This window comes from Bufo bufo, chromosome 1, assembly GCF_905171765.1.
Source record: "Bufo bufo chromosome 1, aBufBuf1.1, whole genome shotgun sequence".
NCBI lineage: Eukaryota > Metazoa > Chordata > Amphibia > Anura > Bufonidae > Bufo > Bufo bufo.
Genome location: NC_053389.1, coordinates 841,225,762 through 841,247,014, shown reverse-complemented (window position 1 = coordinate 841,247,014; position 21,253 = coordinate 841,225,762). Strand labels below are relative to the sequence as shown.

The window sequence follows — 21,253 nt, the reverse complement described above, 5'->3', positions numbered from 1 at the left end:
GGTCTTATTGATGGTGTATCTGATCTACAGGCAGATATTAAGGTCTTACTGATGGTGTATCTGATCTACAGGCACAGATACCGCTCTTACTGATGGTGTATCTGATCTACAGGCACAGATACCGCTCTTACTGATGGTTTATCTGATCTACAGGCAGAGATACCAGTCTTATTGATGGTGTATCTGATCTATAGGCACAGATACTGCTCTTACTGATGGTGTATCTGATCTACAGGCAGAGATACCGGTCTTATTGATGGTGTATCTGATCTACAGGCAGAGATACCGCTCTTACTGATGGTGTATCTGATCTACAGGCAGATATAAAGGTCTTAATGATGGTGTATCTGATCTACAGGCAGAGATACTGGTCTTACTGAAAGTGTATCTGATCTACAGGCAGAGATACCAGTCTTACTGATGGTGTATCTGATCTAGAGGCATAGATACCGGAATTAATAATGGTGAATCTGATATACAGGCAGAGAAACCACTCTTACTGATGGTGTATCTGATCTACAGGCACAGATACCGCTTTTACTGATGGTGTATCTGATCTACAGGCAGAGATACCGGTCTTATTGATGGTGTATCTGATCTACAGGCACAGATACCGCTCTTACTGATGGTGTATCTGATCTACAGGCACAGATACCGCTCTTACTAATGGTGTATCTGATCTACAGGCAGATATAAAGGTCTTAATGATGGTGTATCTGATCTACAGGCAGAAATACTGGTCTTACTGAAAGTGTATCTGATCTACAGGCAGAGATACCGGTCTTACTGATGGTGTATCTGATCTACAGGCAGAGATACCGCTCTTACTGATGGTGTATCTGATCTACAGGCACAGATAACGCTCTTACTGATGGTGTATCTGATCTACAGGCAGAGATACCGCTCTTACTGATGGTGTATCTGATCTACAGGCACAGATAACGCTCTTACTGATGGTGTATCTGATCTACAGGCACAGATGCCCCTCTTACTGATGGTGTATGTGATCTACAGGCAGAGATACTGGTCTTACTGATGGTGTATTTGATCTACAGGCAGAGATAACGGTCTTATTGATGGTGTATCTGATCTACAGGCACAGATACCGCTCTTACCGATGGTGTATCTGATCTAGAGGCATAGATACCGGAATTAATGATGGTAAATCTGATATACAGGCAGAGAAACTGCTCTTACCGATGGTGTATCTGATCTACAGGCAGAGATACCGGTCTTACTGATGGTGTATCTGATCTACAGGCAGAGATAACAGTCTTACTGATGGTGTATCTGATCTACAGGCACAGATACCGCTCTTACTGATGGTGTATCTGATCTACAGGCACAGATACCGCTTTTACTGATGGTGTATCTGATCTACAGGCAGAGATAACAGTCTTACTGATGGTGTATCTGATCTCGAGGCATAGATACCGGAATTAATGATGGTGAATCTGATATACAGGCAGAGTAACCGCTCTTACCGATGCTGTATCTGATCTACAGGCAGAGATACCGCTCTTACTGATGGTGTATCTGATCTACAGGCAGAGATACCCCTCTTACTGATGGTGTATCTGATCTACAGGCAGAGATACCGGTCCTACTGATGGTGTATCTGATCTACAGGCAGAGATGAGTAACCGCTCTTACTGATGGTGTATCTGATCTAAAGGCAGAGATACCGGTCCTACTGATGGTGTATCTGATCTACAGGCAAAGATACCCCTCTTACTGATGGTGTATCTGATCTACAGGCAGAGATACCGGTCCTACTGATGGTGTATCTGATCTACAGGCAAAGATACCAGTCTTACTGATGGTGTATCTGGTCTACAGGCAGAGATACCGCTCTTACTGATGGTGTATCTAATCTACAGGCAGAAATACCGCTTTTACTGATGGTGTTGTCGGGGATATAAAGCATATGCTTTATATAAAAGAAAGGATCAAAGGAAAAATTTTAAAGGGAATTGATCCTAGAGGTGGACATATAAAACACCTGAAAAAGAGATTGTCATTAAGTTAATTATATTGTGCAATCAGTAAAACATGGTACAAGCGTCTATAAATGATTTATTATACAATAACTTAAAATGCAATCAAAGCTTGATCCATATAAAACTCAATGGTTTGCAATAATATACAGTTATATGCAGTGCCCTAAATTCGCCACTAGATGGCTCTAACACGACTACCAGTGTTCCACATCACCTATCAAACATAAAAATGTAATACAAGCGTCTCAATGACAATTATGAGATATACACTCAATAGTGATAAGGACAGATACAAACCCTTGCTCTGCTCAAACTATGACCAATCTCGGATATCGCGTAGTATTGCTACACAACTTATAAATCATAAGGCCAGATATTGGCTATGGAATATTAGATCCTTTATTCATATGCATCTTTACTGAATAGTGATAATATTGATGTAGCACTTAACATTATACATCCGCACTAAAGCGGGGATTTTCCTAAATATCAAGCCAATTAATTCAATTAATACTACAGTCGTGGCCAAAAGTTTTGAGAATGACACAAATATTAGTTTTCAGAAAGTTTGCTGCTAAACTGCTTTTAGATCTTTGTTTCAGTTGTTTCTGTGATGTAGTGAAATATAATTACACGCACTTCATACGTTTCAAAGGCTTTTATCGACAATTACATGACACAGGACTGATGTCAGCGCTCACCTTTTCTTCTCCGGACAAGCCTTTTTCCAGATGCCCCAAACAATCGGAAAGAGGCTTCATCGGAGAATATGACTTTGCCGCAGTCCTCAGCAGTCCATTCACCATACTTTCTGCAGAAGATCAATCTGTCCCCGATGTTTTTTTTGGAGAGAAGTGGCTTCTTTGCTGCCCTTCTTGACACCAGGCCATCTTCCAAAAGTCTTGGCCTCACTGTGCGTGCAGATGCGCTCACACCTGCCTGCTGCCATTCCTGAGCAAGCTCTGCACTGGTGGCACTCCGATCCCGCAGCTGAATCCTCTTTAGGAGACGATCCTGGCGCTTGCTGGACTTTCTTGGACGCCCTGAAGCCTTCTTAACAAGAATTGAACCTCTTTCCTTGAAGTTCTTGATGATCTTATAAATTGTTGATTGAGGTGCAATCTTAGTAGCCATAATATCCTTGCCTGTGAAGCCATTTTTATGCAACGCAATGATGGCTGCACGTGTTTCTTTGCAGGTCACCATGGTTAACAATGGAAGAACAATGATTTCAAGCATCACCCTCCTTTTAACATGTCAAGTCTGCCATTTTAACCCAATCAGCCTGACATAATGATCTCCAGCCTTGTGCTCGTCAACGTTCTCACCTGAGTTAACAAGACGATTACTGAAATGATCTCAGCAGGTCCTTTAATGACAGCAATGAAATGCAGTGGAAAGGTTTTTTGGGGATTAAGTTCATTTTCATGGCAAAGAAGGACTATGCAATTCATCTGATCACTCTTCATAACATTCTGGAGTATATGCAAATTGCTATTATAAAAACTTAAGCAGCAACTTTTCCAATTTCAAATATTTATGTCATTCTCAAAACTTTTGGCCACGACTGTACACATAATCAAGTTATACGTTGCCCGAGAATACAGATTATATGCAGAGTCTAAGGAAAGTCGGCTCTAAAGTCCGTTCTGATAATTGGGATTTTTCTCCTGGAGTTTCTCTGTGTGTCCTGTGTTCCTTTCCCTTCATGTGTGTGGGGTTTGTGATCACAAATTTATCAGTTAGACACACCTTCCTAACTTGGAGTTTTCCAATCATTGTCGGTTAGGTGTGTACATATGATAATGACTGTGATGTCATTATATCACCCAGAATGCATTTCGGCTGTTGGTGCAATGTTACCTATTCATACCTAGGTGGCACTATTGCATAAGCTATTAGCATCATACTAGTAAGGGTTAAATGTCCAGGTCTGATTTAGTCTTACATTCCATAGACATAACATAAGGAATCCTATATCAGAGCTGTAACAGATCTCCTAGCACCCAGAATGGGTACCTCTGTTAATGGATGCTCCTAGTGCCTCCCGAGGGCTCCAAGCACTCCGCTTGACATAGTAAGCACTGCCGACCCCACGAACCGCCGTAGTTTGGTTGGGATCTCGTTGTCTTCTACCCACCCTGGACCTACGACAAGGTTTCCAGGTTCCAGTGGGTGACCCTCTCTTCTTTCAGAGAGCGATGCAGGAACAAGCTCTTACAAGAGCTAGGGATTATGCTTTGGAGAGTATAATGATTATAGCAATCCCCAGAGTGTATTTCTCCAATCCCCCAAACATGAGCCCAGACTTCATGAAGGGTAGAACAGGACATTTAATGGGGCAACATGCCAGCCTTTTATGCAGGTCCTTCAGCAGGGGACACTCCCCATGGGGACCTTGTGAAAGACAGACAGTTTTTACATAAACCAATCACATGCAGTCACAGACAGACAACACCCACGTGTGATACAATTAATCAACACAATGGGATAACGTAATCACTCACAGACAGACAACACCCACATGTGATACAATTAATCAACACAATGGGATAACGTAATCACTCACAGACAACACCCACGTGTGATACAATTAATCAACACAATGGGATAACGTAATCACTCACAGACAGACAACACCCACGTGTGATACAATTAATCAACACAATGGGATAACGTAATCACTCACAGACAGACAACACCCACGTGTGATACAATTAATCAACACAATGGGATAACGTAATCACTCACAGGCAGAAACTACCTAATTTTCCATTTGTAGAATAATGAGCCGGGAAGGGGGGGGGGGGGGGGTCTCCATAGTTCTAGGTCCATAGTCCATAGGAAGGAGACTAGCCCTCAGGCCTCTCGGGCAGCCCCAGTGACGGTTCAGTCCGTCACTCCGGTAATGCTGCGATAGGAGTTCTGTCCGGGGGGAGTCTTCCTTTTGCACTCTGTGTTCGGAAGATCTTCTGCTTTCTCCTTCTCACACGTGCGGCTCCGGATGGCAGCTCACACGTGTGGGGGGAGCGGCGTTGTTTCCAAGGGAGCACTTCGGTGTTATGTACCATCTGCGCTCTATTGAGTTCTGTATGCATTTGTGGGTTAATGGAATATAGCTAGGGTTTCCACATTGCGATCTATTACAAATCACTCACCAATCACTTGTTACATTCTTCAGTCAGCGCGGGTTCATCCATTATGCATGTTTCCTCTCTCCTCTACATGTCAGTAATTGGCTGGTACTTTCCATTTGCTCCTTTAGAGGTCAGTAATTGGCAGTACTTAATCTCTCCTCCACTAAGGGTCAGTAAATGGCCAGTACTTCCTCTCTCTTCCACTAGAGGTCAGTAATTGGCAGTACTTCCTCTATCTTCCATGATAGGTCAGTAATTGGCCAGTACTTCCTCTCTCTTCCACTAGAGTACAGTAATTGGCTGGTACTTCCTCTCTCCTACACTATAGGCCTATAATTGGCTGGTACTTCCGTTCTGTTCCTCAAGAGGACAGAAATTGGACGGTACTTCCTCTCTCCTCCACTAGAGGTCAGTAATTGGCCAGTACTTCCTCTCTCTTCCTCTACAGGCCAGTAATTGGCAGTATTTTATCTCTGTTCCTCTAGAGGTCAGTAATTGGCCGGTACTTCCTCTCTCTTACACTAGAGGTCAGTAATTGGCCGGTACTTCCTCGCTGTTCCTCTAGACGTCAGTAATTGGCCGGTAGTTTCTCTCTCTTCTACTAGAGGCCAGTAGTTGGCCAATACTTCCTCTCTCCTCCACTATAGGCCAGTAATTGGCAGTACTTCCTCTCTCTTCCACTAGAGGCCAGCAATTGACCGATGCTTCCTCTCTGTTCCTCTAGAGGTCAGTAATTGGCAGTACTTCTTCTCTCCTCCAACAGAGGCCAGAAATTGGCCTGTACTTTCAATCTGTTCCTCTACAGGTCAGTAATTGGCAGTATTTTCTCTCTGTTCCTCTAGATTTCAGTTATTGGCAGTACTTCCTCTCTGTTCCTATAGAGGTCAGTAAATGGCTGGTACTTCCTTTCTGTTCCTCTAGAGGTCAGTAATTGGCAGTACTTCCTCTCTCCTCCACTAAGGGTCAGTAAATGGCCGGTACTTCCTCTCTTTTCGACTAGTGGTCAGTAATTGACAGTACTTCCTCTCTTCTCCACCAGAGGCCATAAATTGGCCTGTACATCCAATCTCTTCCACTAGAAGCCAGTAATTGGCCAGGACTTCCTCTCTCCTCCACTATAGGCCAGTAATTGGCTGGTACTTCCTCTCTGTTCCTCTAGAGGACAGTAATTGGCAGTACTTCCTATCTCCTCCACTATGGGGCAGTAAATGGCCAGTGCTTCCTCTCTCTTCCACTAGAGTTCAGTAATTGGCAGTACTTCCTGTCTCCTCCACCAGAGGCCAGAAATTGCCTGTACTTTCAATCTCTTCCACTAGAGGCCAGTAATTGGCCGGTACTTCCTCTCTCCTCCACAATAGGCCAGTAATTGTCTGTTACTTCCTCTCAGTTCCTCTAGAAGACAGTAATTGGCCGGTACTTACTCTTTGTTCCTCTAGAAGCCAGTAATTGGCAGTACTTCCTCTCTCCTCCACTAAGGGTCAGTAAATGGCCAGTACTTCCTCTCTCTTCCACTAGAAGTCAGTAATTCGCAGTACTTCCACTCTGTTCCTCAAGAGGTCAGTAATTGGCAGTACTTCCTCTCTATTCATCTAGAGGTCAGTGATTGGCAGTGCTTCCTCTCTGTTCCTCTAGAGGGCAGTAATTGGCAGTACTTCCTCTCTTTTACTCTAAAGGGCAGTTATTGACAGTACTTCCTCTCTGTTCCTCTAGAGGTCAGTGATTGGCAGTGCTTCCACTCTGTTCCTCTACAGGGCAGTTCTTGGCAGTACTTCCTCTCTGTTCCTCTAGAGGGCAGTTATTGGCAGTTCTTCCTCTCTGTTCCTCTAGAGGGCAGTTATTGGCAGTACTTCCTCTATGCTCCTCTAGAGGGCACAAATTGGCAGTACTTCCTCTCTGTTCCTCTAGAGGACAGTAATTGGAAGAACTTCCTCTCCATTCCTCTAAAGGGCAGTAATTGGCAGTACTTCCTCTCTGTTCCTCTAGAGTTCAGTAATTGGCCAGTACTTCGTCTCTGTTCCTCTAGAAGACAGTAATTGGCTGGTACTTACTCTTTGTTCCTCTAGAAGCCAGTAATTGGCAGTACTTCCTCTCTCCTCCACTAAGGGTCAGTAAATGGCCAGTACTTCCTCTCTCTTCCACTAGAGGTCAGTAATTGGCAGTACTTCCTCTCTGTTCCTCAAGTTGTCAGTAATTGGCAGTACTTCCTCTCTATTCCTCTAGAGGTCAGTGATTGGCAGTGCTTCCTCTCTGTTCCTCTAGAGGGCAGTTATTGGCAGTGTTTCCTCTCTGTTCCTCTAGAGGGCAGTTATTGGCAGTACTTCCTCTCTGTTCCTCTAGAGGTCAGTAATTGGCAGTACTTCCTCTCTGTTCCTCTAGAGGGCAGTTATTGGCAGTACTTCCTCTCTATTCCTCTAGAGGTCAGTGATTGGCAGTGCTTCCTCTCTGTTCCTCTAGAGGGCAGTTATTGGCAGTACTTCCTCTCTGTTCCTCTAAAGGGCAGTTATTGGCAGTACTTCCTCTATGCTCCTCTAGAGGGCAGAAATTGGCAGTACTTTCTCTCTTTTCCTCTAGAGCAGCGGTCCCCAAGCGCCGGGCCGCGGCCCAGGACCGGGCCGTGCAGGATTGTTGGCCGGGCCGCGGCGATCAGGGCAGTCTTTAACTCTGTACTAATGAAGCGCTTCCATTATGGAAGCGCTTCATTAGTACAGAAGGACCAGGGAGCAGTGAAGGATCTGTACTCACCGCTTCCTGGTCCTCGGCTCGGCTATCGGCTGTGCAGGGCTGCGCACAGCGTGAGGTCGCTCTGTGACATCACTGTGCGCCGCTATACACAGCCGACAGCAGAATGAAGAGCATCACGATGGTGACCAGGAGCAGGAGAGGTAAGTGGTTTTTTTTATTTTATTTTATTTGCACTGGGGGCTGATGGCTGACCTGGGGGACATGGGGCTGACATGAGGGGGCTAATGGGGGGCTTATGGCTGACATGAGGGGCTAATGGGGGGCTTATGGCTGACATGAGGGGCTAATGGGGGGCTTATGGCTGACATGAGGGGCTAATGGGGGGCTTATGGCTGACATGAGGGGCTAATGGGGGGCTTATGGCTGACATGAGGGGCTAATGGGGGCTTATGGCTGACATGAAGGGCTAATGGGGGGCTTATGGCTGACATGAGGGGCTAATGGGGGCTTATGGCTGACATGAGGGGCTAATGGGGGGCTTATGGCTGACATGAAGGGCTAATGGCTGACATGAAGGGCTAATGGGGGGCTTATGGCTGACATGAAGGGCTAATGGGGGATTATGGCTGACATGAGGGGCTAATGGGGGGCTTATGGCTGACATGAAGGGCTAATGAGGGGCTTATGGCTGACATGAAGGGCTAATGGGGGCTTATGGCTGACATGAGGGGCTAATGGGGGGCTTATGGCTGACATGAAGGGCTAATGGCTGACATGAGGGGCTAATGGGGGCTTATGGCTGACATGAGGGGCTAATGGGGGCTTATGGCTGACATGAGGGGGGTGTATGGCTGACATTGGGGGCTGATAGATGGCTAAAGGTTTGGTGGTTGATCTGAGCCATTGGGGGTCTAATCTGAGGTCTGATTAACATTGGGGGTCTGATTGCTGGTCTGACATGAGGTGTAATGAAAAATATTTTTTTCTTATTGTTCTCCTCTAAAACCTAGGTGCATCTTATAGGGCGAAAAATACGGTACAGTGCAGCAGAGACCAGTGCAGCAGACACCAGTGCAGCAGAGACCAGTGCAGCAGAGACCAGTGCAGCAGAGACCATAGTCAGTTTATATAGTCATTATATAGTGTTATATATTTTAATATGCACCTTTTGTTTTGTTATGCGCGTGAATCAGTCAGCCCCGCCCACCCCCTAAGCCCCGCCCCAGAACTTGGCAGTACTTCCTCTCTGTTCTTCTAAAGGTCAGTAATTGGCAATACTTTCTCTCTGTTCCTGTAGAGGGCAGTAATTGACCCGTTATTCCTCTCTGTTACTCTAGAGGTCAGTAATTGTCCAGTACTTCCTCTCTCTTCCACTAGAGGTCAGTAATCGGCTGTTCTTCCACTTCGTTCCTCTAGCGGACAGTAATTGGCATTTCTTCCTCTCTGTTCCTCTAGAGGGCAGTTGTAACGGACCAATTCCGCAGACAAGGGGTTAAAATCCGTTTAGGCGATATGCCCCTTTCTGAGAGACAGGCACAGCTACTGCAGAACACCAACTCCCGAACTGGATACAAAGTAGCACTTCAAACTGGAACCTCACGAATAGCTGCTAGCAGACGAACAGGAAAAGCATACAATCCTGGCAATCGGTCCTCTAACAGCATACAGCGGATCCCCCCAATAACGAGACAAGGCTCCGTGTTGAGGGTCAAGCAGTGGTCTGACTGTACTTCACGTACAGCCTCTTTTATTCACAAAAAACAAACATAGTACTGCCCACAGGGGTTTGAAATACAACCAATCAGTAATTAACAAGACATACAATGTAACTACAGCAACCAATCGTTCACGCCCCCAGAGGACCAGAATGAAGACTGTAACATAGGACAACATATCCCCACAATGCATCATGGTTTCCTCTTCTCTGTCCAGACAACCTGAAGAGCAATCCAATTATCTCTGAGGACAAAGGGAGATCGCCAATACACATGTGAGGACAACAGGACAGACATCACCATTTAAACACACAATGGGACAATAGAAACACACCCAGCATATTCCCTCCCCTTATCCTGAGAGGAGACTCAATTATACATACAGTTAAACATACTTTCTACCCAACTTTCATAACTCTAAAACCATACATCACATTCACATAAAAATTACATATTCGCAATCAATCCATTCAGGGGAACAACATATTAAAAAATGGCATGAATCAGACCAGGGGTTCAAAAGTTAGTATATGGCCCATAATCCAGGGGCAAGAGGCCAGCAGCCAGTCCTCTCCAAAACCCAGTGGCGAGGTTGGTTTCGCAACACATCTCCCCCACCCAGGGAAGACTAACCAGGTACCTGACCTCACGCCGGTCGGTACCTGAGTTAGTCTGGCAGCCCACCCACAACCAAATACTGGACCTGTTGACTTTAGTAGCCTGTCTCTGTCCAGTGAGTCCACCAAGGTTATGTTGGAAGCTGGTACTCCCGGTCTCTGTGTTGCTCCCTGGCTTGGAGTGGAGGTTGCTTTGTGGGCAGGTATCAGCGGGACTCTGCCCTGGTGCCAGCGCTACCACGGAAGAAGCCTGGTTGGAGCCTGGTTGTTGGAGGGGGAAACCGACTGTCTCTACCCCCTGTGCTGTAAGTGCAGAGACCACGGTCCCATCTGCACTGTTGTGGGGCTTACTTTGTCCCCCTGGTGCGTTAAGCTGCCGCTGGGGAGAGGGGGTAACGAGCTCCTCTCCCATACATACTTCCAGCCGCTGGGGAGGGCGACCGACCGTCTCCGCTCCCAATACAGTGTCCTGCTGCTGGGGAAAGGAGACTGGGCTCTCTATTCCCTGCTGGACACTCTGCCGCTGGGGGACAGGACCGACTGTCTCTGCCCCCTGTAACTCCGCCTTCCGCTGGGGAATGGAGACTGGGCTCCCAATTCCCAAAAAATCACTCTGCCGCTGGGGGACAGGACCAACCGTCTCCGCTCCCAATACAGTGTCCTGCTGCTGGGGAAAGGAGACTGGGCTCTCTATTCCCAAAAAATCATGCTGCTGCTGGGGGACAGGACCGACTGTCTCTGCTCCCAATACAGTGTCCTGCTGCTGGGGAAAGGAGACTGGGCTCTCTATTCCCAAAAAATCATGCTGCTGCTGGGGGACAGGACCGACTGGGTCTGTCACCTTACTGTCCTGCTGAGCCTTCTCACTGGCGTGGAACAGCTGCTGGTAGCCCTGTTCCAGCTCCATCTCCCGGGTCACCAGGTGGACCAGGTCCTGCTCAATCTCATGAGTGTCGTCCCAGTCATACCTGCTCTCCCTCCATTCCAAGAGATCATGGAACCGGGCTTGTGTAGGGCTCCCAAACTCCAGCTCTGAAAAGGTCTCCCATAACAAGCCAGGACCATCAAACTCCTCTCCCTCCGGCTTGTCATGCTCAGCTGTCCTGGGTAGGTACTGTGCCCCATACCACCAGAGCGCCTGGTAGGCATCTTCCAGCCACAGCTCCCGCCATGCTAGGAGTTCCAATTCCTTTACCCATTCCTCCCGGGGCTGCTCTCCCAGGAAGGGCATCCGCAGGGCTACTCGCTTCTGCAACCGCTGGTCTTCCGTGGGGAGTCTCTTGTCCTGCATATACTCCACAATACCCAGTACCTGGTACCAGATGCCTTTGCGGACTGCATCTCGGTCATCCATGACACCCTCATCGTACTCCACTGCTGTTTCCATTCTGGTGCTGTCAGGGTCGCTGTACTGGGACATGCGTTGCCCTCAAATTGTAATTCCAGGGAATGATGTTTCTTTGTAGCTGTCCTTCTGGCTGTAGGAACGATCCCGCTGCTTGCCACCAATGTAACGGACCGTTTCAGCAGACAAGGGGTTAAAATCCGTTTAGGCGATAAGCCCCTTTCTGAGAGACAGGCACAGCTACTGCAGAACACCAAAGTCCCGAACTGGATACAAAGTAGCACTCCAAACTGGAACCTCACGAATAGCTGCTAGCAGACGAACAGGAAAAGCATACAATCCTGGCAATCGGTCTTCTAACAGCATACAGTGAATCCCCCCAATAACGAGACAAGGCTCCGTTTTGAGGGTCAAGCAGTGGTCTGACTGTACTTGAAGTACAGCCTCTTTTATTCACAAAAAACAAACATAGTACTGCCCACAGGGGTTTGAAATACAACCAATCAGTAATTAACAAGACATACAATGTAACTACAGCAACCAATCGTTCACGCCCCCAGAGGACCAGAATGAAGACTGTAACATAGGACAACATATCCCCACAATGCATCATGGTTTCCTCCTCTCTGTCCAGACAACCTGAATAGCAATCCAATTATCTCTGAGGACAAAAGGAGATCGCCAATACACATGTGAGGACAACAGGACAGACATCACCATTTTAAACACACAATGGCACAATAGAAACAGACCCAGCATATTCCCTCCCCTTATCCTGAGAGGAGACTCAATTATACATACAGTTAAACATACTTTCTACCCAACTTTCATAACTCTAAAACCATACATCACATTCACATAAAAATTACATATTCGCAATCAATCCATTCAGTGGAACAACATATTAAAAAATGGCATGAATCAGACCAGGGGTTCAAAAGTTAGTATATGGCCCATAATCCAGGGGCAAGAGGCCAGCAGCCAGTCCTCTCCAAAACCCAGTGGCGAGGTCGGTTTCGCCACAGCAGTAATTTGCAGTACTTCCTCACTCTTCCTCTAGAGGTCAGTAATTGGCCAGTACTTCCTCTCTGTTCCTCTAGAGGTCAGTAATTGGCCAGTACTTCCTCTCTCTCCCACTAGAGGTCAGTAATTGGCAGCAATTCCTCTCTGTTCCCCTGGAGGACAGTAATTGACAGTACTTTCTCTCTTCCTCCTGGCAGTACTTCCTCTCTGTTCCTCTAGAGGGCAGTAATTGGCAGTACTTCTTCTCTGTTCCTCTTGAGGTCAGTAATTGGCAGTACTTCCTCTCTGTTCCTGTAGAGGGCAGAAATTGACCCGTTCTTCCTCTTTGTTCCTCTAGAGGTCAGTAATTGGCTGGTACTTCCTCTCTGTTCCTCTAGAGGTCAGTAATTAGAAGTACTTCCTCTCTCCTCCACTATGGTTCAGTAAATTGCCGGTACTTCCTATCTCTTCCATTAGAGGTCAGTTATTGGCAATACTTCCTCTCTTCTCCACTATAGGCCAATAATTGGCTAGTACTTCCTCTCTGTTCCTCTAGAGGATAGTAATTGGTCGGTACTTCCTCTCTGTTCCTCTAGAGAACAGTAATTGGCCAGTACTTCCTCTCTCTTCCAGGATAGGTCAGTAATTGGCCAGTACTTCCTCTCTCCTCCACTAAGTGTCAGTAAATGGCCGGTGTGCCGGCATACATACATAATTCCTCTGGGTAGCCATTTTGTATGCTTCTGGCCTATGTAAAAGAACAGTGAACTCTCATCTTCCTGAAGCCTGGGTCACCTATGATATAGATGGACACTTTTATTACCACTACTCTGTGAGGCCGGCTATAAAAGGTCATAAAGGCTATACCAGGCCCAGCTCATCCTGTCCTATAAGATAAAGATCAGCTCGCTGTCAAGCCTGGCTGGAGCGTGACGTCATTAATTTCCAGGTCTGGTTTGAGGAGAGCTAATAGCCCTTAATTAGCTCTGGGCATAAAACCAGTCCACTTTCATATTTCAGTTATGAATCAACTTATGCCCTTTCTGACACCAGATCCAGGCTCTACAGAGTATTGTGGTTAATTGGGTATCAAATATGACCAGAGGATGTGATTCTGTAGCTCACCTATGGGTGGTAGAAGAACTACAGGTCCCAGCATTATCGTGTGTGGTCTCATTCTGTATGTAAATAAATAAGGATCGCAAATATGTATTCTGTATAAAAATATGCCGATGTATCAGGGAGATACGGGCTTAAGTATAATCCTCATTGTAGGAACTGAACTTTGATGGGGTAATAAAACCCTTGGAGGCCAATCCCTAGGCTTCACAGTCACTCTGCTGCCATTGGCTGACAGGAGTAAGTCTCCTGCCCATGGCAGAGTTCATAAAGATCCGTGCACAAGGACAGAGGAGAGAGACCCATGGAACATCACCAGACACTTAATTGGACATTGACGGCATATCCCTGTATCAGAAGAACTTTGAGGGTCTCCCCTGATACATACTGAACGGGGTTTGCAAGGATTCAAAAAGGACATATGAGCGACCATCTGAAAGCCTCCAGAGAAACTAAGTATTCTTTCACCTTTTTCCCTTTCATTTGAACTGTCGTGATTATTTATATTGTTATTATTATTCTGTAGATTTATAGTCATTTTCATTAGATTTGTATGCACTGCTTTTTACCTCTTATTAAAGATTATAAAATCTAAGTGGCCAAGTCTTCCATATTCTAAGCTGCTGAACAACGTACCTGGCCTTTGAAGAGACGTTACCAGGTAGTTAGTTAAATGGCATTTAGGAATTGTAGCTGGGGGTGATTGACTGCGGTTGGTCAGTAAGTGATATCCGGTTCATCCACTGATCTGTGTGATAGTGAATGACCCGGATAGTCGGCTCGTGGACCGGGAACCCACGTGGTGGCAGTTACCGAAGTGTAGTGGGGGGGTGTTAGCCGGATGGTAATACCCCGGTCATGTGAGGTCTCTGTGTGTGCGCAGACTCCGTCACAGACCACTACGTCACAGCTGTGGGATCCGGAGCGATCGGATCCATAGTTCGTGACAGCCGGTACTTCCTCTCTCTTCCACTATAGGTCAGTAATTGGCAGTACTTCCTCTCTACTCCACCAGATGCCAAAAATTGGCGCTGAACTTCCAATCTTTTCCACTATAGGCCAGTAATTGGCTGGTACTTCCTCTCTGTTCTTCTAGAGGACAGTAATTGGCCGGTACTTCCTCTCTGTTCCTCTAGAAGCCAGTAATTGACAGTACTTCCTCTCTCCTCCACTAAGGGTCATTAAATGGCCAGTACTTCCTCTCTATTCCTCTAGAGGGCGGTAATTGGCAGTACTTCCTCTCTGTTCCTCTAGAGGGCAGTAATTGGCAGTACTTCCACTCTGTACCTCTAGAGGGCAGTATTTGGCAGTTATTTCTCTCTGTTCCTCTAGAGGTCAGTAATTGGCTGTACTTCCTCTCCGTTCCTCTAGAGGGCAGTAATTGGCAGTACTTCCTAATCCTTTCTGTTTCTCTAGAAGAGGGCAGTAATTGGCCAGTACTTTCTCTCTGTTCCTCTAGAGGTCAGTAATTGACCAATACATCCTCTCTCTAACACTAGAGGTCAGTAGTTGGCAGCAATTTTCTCTCTGTTCCTCTAGAGGACAGTAATTGGCAGCACTTCCTCTCTGTTCCTCTAGAGGTCAGTAATTGTCTGTACTTCCTCTCTGTTCCTCTAGAGGGCAGGAATTGGCAGTATTTCCTCTCTGTTGCTCTAGAGGACAGTAATTGGCAGTACTTCCTCTTTGTCCCTCTAGAAAGTGGTAATTGGCAGTACGTCCTCTCTGTTCCTCTAGAGGTCAGTAATTGTCCAGTACTTCCTCTCTCTTCCACTAGAGGTCAGTAATTGGCTAGTACTTCCTCTCTGTTTCTCTAGAGGTCAGTTATTGGCAGTACTTCCTCTCTGTTTCTCTAGAGGTCAGTAATTGGCCAGTACTTTCTCTCTGTTCCTCTAGAGGTCAGTAATTGTCCAGTACTTCCTCTCTCTTCCACTAGAGGTCAGTTATTGGCAGTACTTTCTCTCTGTTTCTCTAGAGGTCAGTAATTGGCCAGTACTTCCTCTCTTTTTCTCTAGAGGTCAGTAATTGGCCAGTACTTCCTCTCTGTTCCTCTAGAGGTCAGTAATTGGCCAGTACTTCCTCTCTTTTTCTCTAGAGGTCAGTAATTGGCCAGTACTTCCTCTCTGTTCCTCTAGAGGTCAGTAATTGGCTAGTACTTCCTGTTTCTCTAGAGGTCAGTAATTGGCAGTACTTCCTCTCTGTTCCTCTAGAGGTCAGTAATTGGCAGTACTTCCTCTCTATTCCTCTAGAGGTCAGTAATTGGCTAGTACTTCCTGTTTCTCTAGAGGTCAGTAATTGGCAGTACTTCCTCTCTGTTCCTCTAGAGGTCAGTAATTGGCAGTACTTCCTCTTTGTTCCTCTAGAAAGTGGTAATTGGCAGTACTTCCTCTCTGTTGCTCTAGAGGACAGTAATTGGCAGTACTTCCTCTTTGTTCCTCTAGAAAGTGGTAATTGGCAGTACTTCCTCTCTGTTCCTCTAGAGGGCAGGAATTGTCAGTACTTCCTCTCTGTTCCTCTAGATGTCAGTAATTGGCAGTACTTCCTCTCTGTTGCTCTAGAGGACAGTAATTGGCAGTACTTCCTCTCTGTTCCTCTAGAGGGCAGGAATTGTCCAGTACTTCCTCTCTCTTCCACTAGAGGTCAGTAATTGGCTAGTACTTCCTCTCTGTTTCTCTAGAGGTCAGTAATTGGCAGTACTTCCTCTCTGTTCCTCTAGAGGTCAGTAATTGACCAGTACTTCCTCTCTATTCCTCTAGAGGTCAGTAATTGACCAGTACTTCCTCTCTGTTCCTCTAGAGGTCAGTAATTGACCAGTACTTCCTCTCTGTTCCTCTAGAGGTCAGTAATTGACCAGTACTTCCTCTCTATTCCTCTAGAGGTCAGTAATTGGCAGTACTTCCTCTCTGTTCCTCTAGAGGGCAGTAATTGGCAGTACTTCCTCTCTGTTCCTCTAGAGGTCATTTATTTGCTGTTCTTCCTCTCTGTTCCTCTAGAGGGCAGTAATTGGCAGTACTTCCTCTTGGCAGTACTTCTCTGTTCCTCTAGAGGGCAGTAATTGGCAGTACTTCCTCTCTTCCTCTTGGCAGTACTTCTCTGTTCCTCTAGAGGGCAGTTGGTCTATTGTCGTTCATGTGACAGAAGGGCGTGTCTGTTTAGGAATTTCTGGAGGCAGCGGCTGGATCTGGATTGGCTGGATCTGTGACGTCATCAAGGCGGTTTTTAGAACCAGGATGTTATTGGACATTCAGAGGTGTCGTTTGTGCAGCAGCCGCCATGTTTTTGGAGTAATGCTTGACGTGTGCGGCTGTTGGTGGGTGGGTTGCGCAATCGGGGCGTGTCCAAGGTGACGTGTGGGCGGGGCCATAGTGCGGAAGCGGAGGTGCGCCTGTGTTTATTTTCCTCCGTCAGTCGCAGATCTCGGAGCCGCAGACATGAAGTTCGTCTACAAGGAGGAGCACCCGTTCGAGAAGCGGCGCTCAGAGGGCGAGAAGATCCGCAAGAAGTACCCGGACCGAGTGCCGGTAAGTGGCTGCGCAGGGAGAGGGCCCTGAGGCCTGGAGTACCGGGGCCCCGGCACTGTCTGTGTACACGGCTCCGGGGGCCCCGGCACTGTCTGTGTACACGGCTCCGGGGGCCCCAGCGCTCTCTATATACACGGCTCCGGGGGCCCCAGCGCTCTCTATATACACGGCTCCGGGGGCCCCAGCGCTCTCTATACCCGGCCCTGTCTGTGTACACGGCTCCGGGGGTCCCAGCGGTCACTATACCCGGCTATTGGGGCCCCAGCGCTCTCTATACCCCGCTCTGTCTGTGTACACGGCTCCGGGGGCCCCAGCGGTCACTATACCCGGCTCTGTCTGTGTACACGGCTCCGGGGGCCCCAGCGCTCTCTATACCCGGCTATTGGGGCCCCAGCGCTCTCTATATACACGGCTCCGGGGGCCCCAGCGCTCACTATACCCGGCCCTGTCTGTGTACACGGCTCCGGGGGCCCCAGCGCTCTCTATACCCGGCTATTGGGGCCCCAGCGCTCTCCCTATACCCGGCCCTGTCTGTGTACACGGCTCCGGGGGCCCCAGCGCTCACTATACCCCGCTCTGTCTGTGTACACTGCTCCGGGGTCCCCAGCGCTCTCTATATACACGCTCCGGGGGCCCCAGCGGTCACTATACCCGGCCCTGTCTGTGTACACGGCTCCGGGGGCCCCAGCGCTCTCTATACTCTCTATACCCGGCTATTGGGGCCCCAGCGCTCTCTATACCCGGCCCTGTCTGTGTACACGGCTCCGGGGGCCCCAGCGCTCACTATACCCGGCCCTGTCTGTGTACACGGCTCCGGGGGCCCCAGCGCTCTCTATACCCGGCTATTGGGGCCCCAGCGCTCTCTATACACGGCTCCGGGGGCCCCAGCGGTCACTATACCCGGCCCTGTCTGTGTACACGGCTCCGGGGGCCCCAGCGCTCTCTCTATACCCGGCCCTGTCTGTGTACACGGCTCCGGGGCCCCATCGCTCTCTATACCCGGCTATTGGGGCCCAACGCTCTCTATACCCCGCTCTGTCTGTGTACACGGCTCCGGGGGCCCCAGCGCACACTATACCTGGCCCTGTCTGTGTACCCGACTATTGGGGCCCCAGCGCTCTCTATACCCGGCTATTGGGGCCCCAGCGCTCTCTATACCCGGCTATTGGGGCCCCATCGCTCTCTATACCCGGCTATTGGGGCCCCAGCGCTCTCTATACCCGGCTATTGGGGCCCCATCGCTCTCTCTATACCCGGCCCTGTCTGTGTACACGGCTCCGGGGGCCCCAGCGCTTACTATACCCTGCTCTGTCTGTGTACACTGCTCCGGGGTCCCCAGCGCTCTCTATACTCTCTATACCCGGCTATTGGGGCCCCAACGCTCTCTATACCCCGCTCTGTCTGTGTACACGGCTCCGGGGGCCCCAGCGCACACTATACCTGGCCCTGTCTGTGTACCAGGCTATTGGGGCCCCAGCGCTCTCTATACCAGGTTATTGGGGCCCCAGCGCTCTCTATACCCGGCTATTGGGGCCCCATCGCTCTCTCTATACCCTGCTCTGTCTGTGTACACTGCTCCGGGGTCCCCAGCGCTCTCTATATACACGCTCCGGGGGCCCCAGCGGTCACTATACCCGGCCCTGTCTGTGTACACGGCTATTGGGGCCCCAGCGCTCTCTATACCCGGCTATTGGGGCCCCAGCGCTCTCTATACCCGGCTATTGGGGCCCCAGCGCTCTCTATACCCGGCTATTGGGGCCCCAGCGCTCTCTATACCCGGCTATTGGGGCCCCAGCGCTCTCTATACCCGGCTATTGGGGCCCCAGCGCTCTCTATACCCGGCTATTGGGGCCCCAGCGCTCTCTATACCCGGCTATTGGGGCCCCAGCGCTCTCTATACCCGGCTATTGGGGCCCCAGCGCTCTCTATACCCGGCTATTGGGGCCCCAGCGCTCTCTATACCCGGCTATTGGGGCCCCAGCGCTCTCTATACCCGGCTATTGGGGCCCCAGCGCTCTCTATACCCGGCTATTGGGGCCCCAGCGCTCTCTATACCCGGCTATTGGGGCCCCAGCGCTCTCTATACCCGGCTCTGTCTGTGTACACGGCTCCGGGGGCCCCGGCGCTCTCTCTCTCTTTCTGTGCCCGCCTAGCTACGGGGTCCCCGGTGCTCGCTCTCTCTCTCTCTCTCTTTCTGTGCCCGCCTAGCTACGGGGTCCCCGGTGCTCTCTTTCTGTGCCCGCCTAGCTACGGGGTCCCCGGTGCTCTCTCTCTTTCTGTGCCCGCCTAGCTACGGGGTCCCCGGTGCTCTCAATGTAACCCAGCTATGGAAACCCTGGCTGTGTCGCTCACTGATGAGATTGTGAGGGGGATGATGGGGGTATTGTGCGGATGATGGGGGTGACCTTGCTGCTTTGCTGTGGTTTTAGGTGATTGTGGAGAAGGCGCCTAAGGCGAGGATCGGAGACCTGGACAAGAAGAAATACCTGGTGCCCTCAGACCTGACAGGTACTACTCCTCCCATCCTCCCACCCTGCAGCCATATTTTCTGCCACCACCCTCACCCTCCCTGTCTGGTCAGTCGGCCAGTTCTACTTTCTCATCAGGAAAAGGATCCACCTGCGTGCGGAGGACGCCCTCTTCTTCTTCGTCAACAACGTCATCCCCCCAACCAGCGCCACCATGGGACAGCTCTACCAGGTGAGGACCGGCATAGCAGAGCCGACCGGGTGCGCTGAGTGCTGGGGCGGCGGGGCCGACCGGGTGAGGCGCGCGCTGAGTGCTGGGGCGGCGGGGCTGACCGGGTGAGGGGTGCGGTCAATACTAGAACAGCGGGGCCGGACAGGGTGAGGTGTGTGGGAGTCACTAATGGAATAGCAGGGCTGTACGGGGTGCAGGAGTACAGTCAGTACAGGAATAGTGCAGGTGTACAGTCAGTACTGGAATAGCAGGGCTGTACGAGGTGAGGTGTGTGGGGGTCACTAATGGAATAGCAGGGCTGTACGGGGTGCAGGAGTACAGTCAGTACAGGAATAGTGCAGGTGTACAGTCAGTACTGGAATAGCAGGGCTGTACGAGGTGAGGTGTGTGGGGGTCACTAATGGAATAGCAGGGCTGTACGGGGTGCAGGAGTACAGTCAGTACAGGAATAGTGCAGGTGTACAGTCAGTACTGGAATAGCAGGGCTGTACGAGGTGAGGTGTGTGGGGGTCACTAATGGAATAGCAGGGCTGTACGGGGTGCAGGAGTACAGTCAGTACAGGAATAGTGCAGGTGTACAGTCAGTACTGGAATAGCAGGGCTGTACGAGGTGAGGTGTGTGGGGGTCACTAATGGAATAGCAGGGCTGTACGGGGTGCAGGAGTACAGTCAGTACAGGAATAGTGCAGGTGTACAGTCAGTACTGGAATAGCAGGGCTGTACGAGGTGAGGTGTGTGGGGGTCACTAATGGAATAGCAGGGCTGTACGGGGTGCAGGAGTACAGTCAGTACAGGAATAGTGCAGGTGTACAGTCAGTACTGGAATAGCTGAGCCGAACAAGTTGGATGTGTGCAGTGATGTCTCCTTTGCTCCCGGCAGGAACACCATGAAGAGGACTGCTTCCTGTATATTGCGTACAGTGATGAGAGTGTGTACGGCCAGTAGCGCCCCCTGCAGGTTCCTGGACCGCCGATTCCCTGCCTTCTTCACTTTTCATTTTCAGTCCTGTAATCTTGGCTTAATTGCCCCCCCGAGGGCGAGCTCTTTATGTTGGGGGACACCCCCTCTTCAACCCCATTTGGGGTTGTTAATAAATTGACTTGACGTGTGCTGTGTCTGTGTGCTGTTAATTCATGGAGGAAGAAAAAGAACTACAACCCTCATCATGTACTGCAGACATTCATTGTGAAAAGAACAACTGTACACTGGAGGTATGATATAGAGAAGATCTGTGACGGGGGGGGGGGTGTACATCTATACACTATGGCACATTACTCTAACTCAGGCATGCTCAATCTGGGGCCCTCCAGCTCTAACAAAACTACAATTCCCAGCATGCCCTAATTGCTGTAGGCTGTCTAAGCATACTGAGAGTTGTAGTTTTATAACAGCTGGAGGACTGCCGGTTGGGTATCCC

General features: G+C 49.2%; 1 protein-coding gene across 1 annotated transcript; it reads left to right on the top strand.

Moving 5' to 3' along the window:
- The first annotated feature begins 16,955 nt into the window (after window positions 1-16,955).
- LOC120986718 (GABA type A receptor-associated protein) lies at window positions 16,956-20,945 on the top strand. The gene is made up of 4 exons (XM_040415425.1): window positions 16,956-17,135; window positions 19,565-19,643; window positions 19,717-19,835; window positions 20,716-20,945. The coding sequence occupies exons 1-4, from the start codon at window positions 17,046-17,048 to the stop codon at window positions 20,779-20,781; spliced, it is 354 nt and encodes a 117-aa protein (XP_040271359.1). The 5' UTR covers window positions 16,956-17,045; the 3' UTR covers window positions 20,782-20,945.
- The last annotated feature ends 308 nt before the right edge of the window (window positions 20,946-21,253 follow it).

Bases quoted from the DNA above. Each gene is read 5' to 3' on its own strand.
- LOC120986718 (XM_040415425.1), top strand. From the start codon at position 17,046: ATGAAGTTCGTCTACAAGGAGGAGCACCCGTTCGAGAAGCGGCGCTCA. The intron at 19,644-19,716 runs GTACTACTCCTC...CTGTCTGGTCAG, and splicing joins GGTGCCCTCAGACCTGACAG to TCGGCCAGTTCTACTTTCTC. The intron at 19,836-20,715 runs GTGAGGACCGGC...TGCTCCCGGCAG, and splicing joins CCATGGGACAGCTCTACCAG to GAACACCATGAAGAGGACTG.